The sequence below is a fragment of the Vicia villosa genome, unplaced genomic scaffold (genome assembly GCF_029867415.1).
Source record: "Vicia villosa cultivar HV-30 ecotype Madison, WI unplaced genomic scaffold, Vvil1.0 ctg.000822F_1_1, whole genome shotgun sequence".
In the NCBI taxonomy this organism is placed as follows: Eukaryota; Viridiplantae; Streptophyta; class Magnoliopsida; order Fabales; family Fabaceae; genus Vicia; species Vicia villosa.
This window is the reverse complement of record NW_026705361.1, coordinates 282009-291648: the sequence shown is the minus strand read 5'-3', so window position 1 is coordinate 291648 and position 9640 is coordinate 282009. Positions and strand designations below refer to the sequence as shown.

Sequence of the window (9640 nt, the reverse complement as noted above, 5' to 3'; positions counted from 1 at the left end):
ACACCAATTTAAAAGAAAAACTATATTTTTATCAATTTTCTATGTCTATTTAACATTTTTGTTTTTATATTAATTAATATTATATATTCATGAATTGATTAATTCACCAGAAAACTTTATGTCAGCTACTCAAAGCAAGACCCATACTGGAATCTTGGATCCCATAAGCAAATATCAACAAGACAGATCCCATAAGCAAATATCAGCAACAATACATACAATAAGACATAAAAATGTACTCCTTGATTCAAGACAATAATGGAACAACAGAAACACTTGCCACTACTTTCCATATACAACCGTGACCACTGTCCCATACAAGAAACTAAAAAACAAAACAAATTCACTCATGAACAACTAAAAATCAAACAACAAAAAAGTGTATATTAGAAGCTGCTGCTACATGCATGAAAACCCTACACTTGTGTTGAATGAAAATGAAATAACAAAACAGAGATAACTGTTCTGAAAGTGTTAATCTCTCCTAACATATTTTACATCAGAAACTAAGTAATCCTTCTTTCAGATTCATCAACATTATTACATGGAAATTTTGATTCATGATTATGCCATGACATAACAACATCTTGAAGCCCGTTTTTCCAATCATTCCAATGAAGATCTTCAAACTCCATTCCACCATTCTCCAATTTTAGTGCTACCAACAGCAAATTGTCCACTATCTTAAACACCTCAACCACCATAGTTACCTTCCCTTTCCCCAATCCAATTGTTCCATTTTTCCCAATCTCAATCCTAAACCCTAATCCCCCTCCAATTTCCTTCACTTTCTCTTCCACCACACCAATTTCTTCACTTGATGTAAACCTCTTTTCAGTTCTAAACGACGTAGTTTCAAACAAACCACTCAAATCCAAACCCGAAGACATCGATATTATATCGAAAGCATTCATCCCCAATTCTAGTTTCTTGTTTCCTTCGCAACAGTATTTGTTGTATAATTCTGGTTCAAAAACTTTAACTTCAGGTTCTTCTCTTAACGATTTCTTAAACCACGCGTTTCCGAACACGTTCTCTAGTTTAATTCGGGTTTTAGGGTTCGGGTCGAGTAGTTGATAGATTAGGTACCGCGCTGGCTTCGAAAACCACGCCGGAAACTGAAAATCCCGCCGCATGATTTTCTTACACATCGCCGGAATATTTGAATCGTCGAACGGGAGATGACCGGCGAGTAGTACATAGAGGATGACGCCGCAGGACCAAGCGTCTGCTTTAGATCCGTCGTACCCGATCCGGCCGAGAATCTCCGGTGCGGTGTACGCCGGTGTACCACAGGCTGTATGAAGGAGACCGTTCTGGAGCTGTTCCGGCAACGCGGAGAGACCGAAGTCGGAGACCTTGAGGTTCCCTTCAGCGTCTAGGAGGAGATTCTGTGGTTTCAGGTCACGGTGAGCGACGCCGTTTTTGTGACAGAAACAGAGAGCGGAGACAAGCTGTTGAAAGTACCGACGAGCGACGGACTCCGTAAACCTACCTCGCCGTGAGAGTTTGTAGAAAAGCTCACCGCCGCCGGCGAAATCGACGATGAGATAGATCTTGGTTTTCGTGGCTAAAACTTCATGAATTTTGAGGATGTTCTGATGGTTTTGAAGACGGCGCATGGCGTCGATTTCACGAACGATTCGTGGCTCCATGGACGCGTCCACCGTTTTGGATTTGTCAATCACCTTCACGGCGACTGTTGAACCGTCGATCAGAGAAGTTGCTTGGTAAACCTTCGCGAAGTTTCCGCGTCCGAGGAATTTGGTAAGCTGGTATTTTCCGAGTATGACTCGTGACGGCGGAGATGGAGGTGGTGACTGTTGCCGCCGTTCCATTTTTATTGATTTTTGGAAACAATAACAGAGAGAGAACAGATGTGAGTTTGTTCTGAGTGTGTGATTATTTATTTATATATATACACATAAATTGCATAGCATATTCCTTGAAAATTGTTCTATTTTTTATTTATTATAATTCCTATAATGTCCTTTTTTGTTTTATTTGTTCTTACATGTCTGTTTTCTGTTTAGTTGTTTATTTTATTTCTAGAATACTGTGCATTATTTTATTTCTGTTTTATTTTAATAACAATAAAATATATTACTCCTTAAAAATGTACCCACTAGCACTAAACTATATAAAATTATTTTTTATTGTGTGCCTCAAAAAGTAGTTCCACTGGTATTAATTTAAATAAGAAAAAAATTAAGTTTGTTGCAAAATATAAGAAAAGTATAATTAACTTTGAAATATACAGATGTCATGAGATATTAAGGAAATAATTTAAAATATTTAATTCTATAACCATCGTTATTTGAATTATTATTTCATAAAATCAATAAAATGGAATGATACTACAATTTTAATTAATTTTCTTAAAGTGTAAAGTTGTGAGTCTAATGCATGAATGAACAATTTTTAAACAAGTTTAGTTATGGGTTAAGTGAATATTTACTTTTCTCAAATGAAAATAGTTGACCGACCTTTTATCATAACATAAATTAATTTGAATTTTAGAAAAAAAAATTGTTATTTACTATTTTTATTCATATTTAAATTTAAATTACTTTAGGTATTTTTTATTAAGTTTGACTAAAAGAATATATTATATTTAAAACTTAACTTGATGTCTAGAACAAACTTAAAATTTATATTAAATTCTAATATTTAATTGATAAAATTGTAAATAATTTTTTTTTATTGAAAAAAATTGTTCTAGATGATTAGTCTTTAAAAATATTTGTGTAAAATCTCATATTCAAATTCAATTCAAATAAAAAAAAATTGTTTTATAGTTAGTATTTTTTTAATATGTAATAATCACTATATTAATGGAAATAGATGTGATCAACTAAATCGAACAACTGAAATCAATGACTTAATTTAAAATTAGGTGCGACCATATATTTTTTAAATATAGACAACTTTATTTTAAAATTATATATTTATTTAAATAAGTTATTTAGTTACTTAAGTAAATAAGAATAATATTTTCTATATTACTATAAAATTATATTTTATATTAAATTTTCTTATATTTAATTTTCATATATTTAATTTTAGACTTAAATGAATTTTAAATCGTCATATTTTGATTAAAATAATATATTAGTTTTTTTATTTTGAAATTTTTTTTTAGTTGCTCAATTTAAAAAAGTTTTAAAGTTGATCAATGACAAAATATTGTGAAAACTCTAACAATTCGAATAAAATTGTTGATATTTTAAACACGTCAAGAAAATAGATATGTTGGATAAACAATAATGATAAAGGGAAAGGCTAAACAGTACCCCAAAGGTATTTTTTAAGTGATTAAAGTGGTAAAAAAATTTAAAAATACGTGTATTTAATGTATTAAAAATGCATTAGAAATTAAAATATTAATTTTTATAAATAATATTATTTTTATTTAGTATGCTTAGCAAGACCCTTAAAATAAATGGCTCTAGTCAACATATTAACATGTTAAACCATTTAATAAGCAATTCCACTACAAAAAAGAAGAAAATAAAAGAGAAAAACACAAAAAATATATTTAATCAATCAGATCAAAACGATCTAATTTGAAGAAAGAACACTTATCTGATTTACTATACTTCCAAAAAATATTACAAGAAATTGCAAAAAAGTTACAAGAAAAATAGTCACTCAAATTTCTAATAACAATCTCTATTTTCTTTCAAGTATTTCATATCACTCCAACTCTATATGAATCATGAAAATCTAGAGTGTTTAAAAATGTCTCCTAATTCCCGTAAATACTTTCAAAAGTTTCTTAAATTCCAATAACATGGTCTTATGAATTATTACATTTGTTTATCTAAATTTTCCTTAAGACTAACGCATCCTTTTATATTTTAGAATGTGTGCGGTTTAGTAGTGAATGTTTGAGTCTTGAGATACGCTTCTTTCAAGGTCTCAATTCGAATTTTTCTAGGTATAAATTGCTTATAAAAAAAACTAAAATCTCATGAATTCTTAATAGACTTAAAATACAACTCATTAACAACGAATCTACTCAAATTATTTATTTATTTATTTATTTTCATATGAATTAAGCTTTTAAATAAATTATTGATTTCTTCATCAGTTTGACTATTTTAACATATTTTACAATGTATTATTTTACTATTCTTGTATGAATTAAGCTTTAAAATAAACTAACAAGTCAAATTAGACTTTTGAATTTATCCTCGATTCAGGACGAATCAGTGGTAGTAATGGGGAGGTGGTTTGAGGGTTCGTGGCATTGGGGAGATTTTGACATTTCGGCTACTAGGTCAGTTTCCAATGCGGCCAACACACTGCTGATGCGTAGCTTGCTGGAGTCGGTTTCTCCAGCTAGAGAGGTGGAGGATCACGTTGTTTGGATTTTAGACCGTACTTTCGATTTTCGATAATCAATGGGTTTCAAATCTCTTTCGGTTCTTTTGCCTAATTTGACAAAGCTTTAGCTATGATTTGAAAGATGGAGGTTCCTTTCAAGATTAAGGCATTCAGTTGGAGATGTTTTATCAATAGATTAACGACAAAAGATCAATTGCGGTTCAGAGGTATTTTCTCTTCATCTACTAATCTTGATTGTGTTCTTTGTTCGCCGGTTTTAAAAACTTTGAATCATTCCTTTCTTTCTTACCGTGTTTCGGTTTTGGTTTGGAGGGACGTTGTGAAGTGGATAAGTTTTACAGAGGAGATGATTCTTTGTTTTAAGGGTAGTTTTTTTAGTTGGTCAACATTCTGTAAATCTAAGAAAGTGAAAGCTGGTAAAGAAGGATGTATTTGGTTGGCAATTTGTTGAAATTTGTGGATATTAAAGAACGACATTATCTTTTAGAACGAAAGTTAAAATGTTTTAGACGTAGTTTGGAATGTTAAGGCCCTAGTTAGTATGAAGATGTTCTTTCATCGGGGAAATTACTCATCCCAATTGTAATTTCTTCGAGTTTTGCAAAAATTCTTTGTATTATTTGTCTTAATTGTAATCTCTTTGATATCGAGATTCTCTTCTCTTTTTTTGTAATCGGGTTCGAGTATCTATAATACTAATTTCAATAAAACTTGCTTAGAAAACAAAGACTTTTCATAAAATTTAATTTTAAGTTTATGATACATCAAGGGCCAAATTTAGACATTAAACTTATCACCATATCGGTCATGAGTCTTACAAAGTTTAGTTCCATCCAATATATTCTCATTATTAGTCATCAGGCTCATTTTTCTTCAAATTTAACTAAAGATTATGAATTTCAATCGAGTCATAAGAATACGATTACATTAAATCTTTAAGAAAGTTTTATCATCTATTATAATTCTTCCAACTCAGATTAATTTTAAAAGTTACACACATAAGATATTCAATTTATAAAAAAATTATTTGACTACTTAAAAAATAAAAAGACATTTAAATGAAAATGAAGTTTTTTAGAATAAAATATGAAAATATTGTAATTCTTTGAGTATACTTAAATCTCTCCGATATTAAATTACACTCAAAGTATTACAGTTATAGATACATTTATTTAATAACATTGTATCAAAAACTTTTTTAAATATTAAATTTTAGTAGTAATACTTAGTTTATGTTTGCTAAATTTATGTTGTTTTATTTGTAGAGATTAATTATAATTTAGGTAAAATAATAAGATAAGGTCAATCATATAGTTAGTTAGGGAAGACGGGATAGGACTCAGGCCTTTGCTAGCCACTAGCCATGTCCAAATTTATATGAACATGATCAGAAAATAGTCATGTCGGTTTAGGTCATAAACTCCCACGATAGGACACCCCCCACATATACATGTTAGGAGTTTATATAATTTAATTTTTTAACTAGTAAATCTATAATATAAGAAAAGTAATGGTTGTGAAAAAGTCAAAAATACTCTTATTTGATTTTTTGCCACCACATTAAAATTATGGTTTTTTTGTCTTTACACCATAAAGTTCTTAATTTTATTATTAAAATAATACAACTCATATATTTTATCAAACTTATCAAATCTCTCTACATTTTCTATTTTTTTTCTCTTTCATCACTTTCTCACTTCTTTCTTCCACAAAAAAAAAATTATTGATATATATTTTTATATTTACGGAAAATGGTATTTATGATCAAAATATTTTTTAGTCAAAAATGATATACGGGAAAAATTTATTCAAAAAATCTATTATTGATCTAAATATTTTTATATATGAAAATTTAATATTGATCCAAATATTTTTGTAAATGATACCTATATAAAAATAATATTTGTATACGGAAAAAATTTATTATTTACGAAAAATGATATTTATGATCCAAATATTTTTTGGGGTTAAGTATGTTTTTGGTCCTTATAAATATCTCAAATTTTATTTTTAGTCCCTATTAAAAAAATGACATATTTTAGTCCCTATAAAATTTTTATGCATGGAGTTTTAGTCCCTGTTATTTTTTAAAATTTTTAAAACTGTTTAATTACCCTTAAAATTTTATATTTTTGAATAATTTTTTTCATACGTGTTTAGAACATTAAAATATTTCTTTTCTTTATTAAATTATAGAATTTTTTATAATGAGAAGAATTAAATATGAATTTTTTAAATTTTAAAAAATAATGATAAAAGTAATACAAATCTGCACTTAGAAATCAAATTTTTCAGTTTTTTTTCGAGGAACTTTTCATAACGTTCTAAACATGTCTGTAAAATAATCATTTAAAAATATACATCGGTTTAACAGTAGAGACTAAAATTACGTGCATAATAATTTTATGGGGACCAAAATATATCATTTCTTAATAAGGACTAAAAATAAAATTTTAAATATTTATAGGGACAAAAAATTATTTAACCCTAATTTTTATTCAAAAATATGGGAAAAAATCTACTATTGATCTAAATAATTTTATATACGAAATTTACTATTGATCTAAATATTTTTGTAAATGATACCTAAACAAAAATGAAATTTATATACGGGAAAAAATTATTATTGATATAAATATTTTTATATATGAAAAATGTTATTTATGATCCAAATATTTTTTATTCAAAAATGGAATAGGCCAAAAAATCTATTATTGATCTAAATATTTTTATATACGAAAATTTGATATTGATCCAAATATTTTTGTAAATGACACCTAAACAAAAATAATATTTGTATATGGAAACAAATCTATTATTTACGGAAAATGATATTTATGATTCAAATATTTTTATTCTAAAATGGTATACTGAAAAATAATCTACTATTGATCTAAATATTTTTATATTCAAAATTTACTATTGATCCAAATATTTTTGTAAATGATACCTAAACAAAAATGAGGTCAGTATACGGGAAAACAATTTATTATTAATCTAAATATTTTTATATATGAGAAATGGTATTTATGATCAAATATTTTTGATCCAAAACTATATACGGGGAAAAATCTATTATTGATCTAAATATTTTTTATACGAAAATTTAATATTGATCCAAATATTTTTGTAAATGATACCTAAATAAAAAAAATATTTGTATAATTATTTACGAAAAATTTTATTTATGATCTAAATATTTTTTATTAAAAAATGGTATATGGGAAAAAAATCTACTATTGATATAAATATTTTTATATACGAAATTTACTATTGATCCAAATATTTTTGTAAATGATACCTAAACAAAAATAAAGTGTGTATACGGAAAAAAGTCTATTATTGACCTAAATATTTTTATATACGAGAAATGGTATTTATGATCAAATATTTTTTATCCAAAAATGGTATAAGGGAAAAAATATATCATTGATTTAAATATTTTAATATACGAAAATTTAGTATCGATCCAAATGTTTTTGTAAATGATACATAAACAAAAATAATATTTGTCTACACAAAAAAATCTATTATTTACGAAAAATGGTATTTATGACCCAAATATTTTTTATTCAAAAACGGTATACGGGAAAAAATTTATTATTGATCTAAATATTTTTATATACGAAATTTACTATTGATCCAAATATTTTTGTAAATGATAGCTAAACAAAAATGAAGTATGTATATGGAAAAAAATCTATTATTGATCTAAATATTTTTATATACGAAAAATTGTATTTATGATTAAATATTTTTAATCCAAAAATGATATACGGGTAAAAATATATTATTGATCTAAATATTTTTATATACGAAATAATCAATTATTTATTTAAATTTTTTTTTAATATTTTTATTTAAAATAAATAATGTATCCAAATTCGCGTAACCGAACAGAACCCGTGCGTATGCACGGGTTTGTTACTAGTTCATTACTAACTATAGTACTATTTAATTTAAGTAATAATGAAACTTGTTGATGTGTATGATGAGTTTCCAAACGTGTTACAATCTGGAATTAGAATATGCAAAGCATATGGGTAGCTGGCTCCTTAAAATATTTCACGCACCCTCTTTTGTTCGCATGTCACAACCAGATACTTCACCAACCAACCAACCAACCAGCCCTTTTGAATCGATCAACAAGTTGACTATGGAAGGAGTGGCTGTGAATCAAACTAAATGAGTAGTAGAACAAGTAGCAAGCTTCACTTTTAGAATTACTGACTTCGAGGAACATTCACGGACTCACCGAGAATTAACGTTTGAGTTTGCGTGGAGAAATGAATGTGCATCTTTCTTTTCTTGCTGTAGTACTTCAATATTGAATATATTCTTATAACTGGCTGGTCAAACACACGAATATTGCAACTTAAAAGGTCCATTCGAACCAATCATTAGTTGGTCCAGTGGTGATTGGCGCTGGACTTGGTAGGGAGAACCACGGTTCGATCCCCCGCAACTGCGATCGGAAGGGGGATGAAACCACTTGATGCTAGAACTCGCCCCCGAACCGGACTAAACCGGTAATATAAAGCCAAAAAAAAAAAAAAAAAGTCCTTTCGATAGTGCACAACGGCTATTTTAAAGTACTTTTACAACAACTACGCTACTTTCATTAAAACAAAATTGAAATTGAATCCTATGACTTTCATTTCTTACTTTTCTTTTTAACTTTCTCTCACTTTTTTTTAAAGATAAATATTATTTCTCTTATTTCATCCTAATTTTGTCTATAGATATTCTAACCTTTTCTCCTTACACTTAAAAGATCTTTACCCAAAAAATCATTAATCCACCTCCAAATAATTTTAGAGATTTTTTAAGTCAGTAAAAAATGTGTTGAATATTGTTTGTAAAAACACTTTGATTTTGAGTCTTTTTAAGATGATTTATTTAGTATTGAAGCAGATTATCGTTATGTGTTATCGTCATCAAAATTTCAGGTGTTGATCTTTCCTACATGCAAGATCATGGATTCAGATTTATGACATAGTATTATTAGTCATGAGTCTTGTCCCGTTGAAGTGTCTATGACGTTGTAAGGATGTCAACATCAGTATAAATCCATGTGTATTAAAGAGCTTCTACTTAAATCGGAGTATATCGGATGAACTCACACTTGAGAAATTATTATTGAGATACAAATGTGAATTAAAAGTCTCATATTACTTGGAAAAGTAAATATTAACCATTTTATTTGTGAGATGACTCACATATCTAGTGCTTTCAAGTTTTAGATAAATATATGGTATTTTTCTCACTTGTATATTACTCTTGTCTTGAC

At 27.8% G+C, this 9640-nt stretch overlaps 1 protein-coding gene across 1 annotated transcript; it reads right to left on the bottom strand.

Annotated features, from left to right (window-relative positions):
• Positions 1-221: 221 nt before the first annotated feature.
• LOC131631400 (CBL-interacting serine/threonine-protein kinase 4-like) lies at positions 222-1897 on the bottom strand. Its single transcript, XM_058902192.1, has one exon. It carries the CDS (start codon positions 1836-1838, stop codon positions 507-509), a length of 1332 nt encoding a protein of 443 aa, XP_058758175.1. The 5' UTR covers positions 1839-1897; the 3' UTR covers positions 222-506.
• Positions 1898-9640: the final 7743 nt, after the last annotated feature.

What these genes read in the sequence shown, in the direction of transcription:
- LOC131631400 (XM_058902192.1), bottom strand. Translation starts at nt 1,838, where the DNA reads ATGGAACGGCGGCAACAGTCACCACCTCCATCTCCGCCGTCACGAGTC.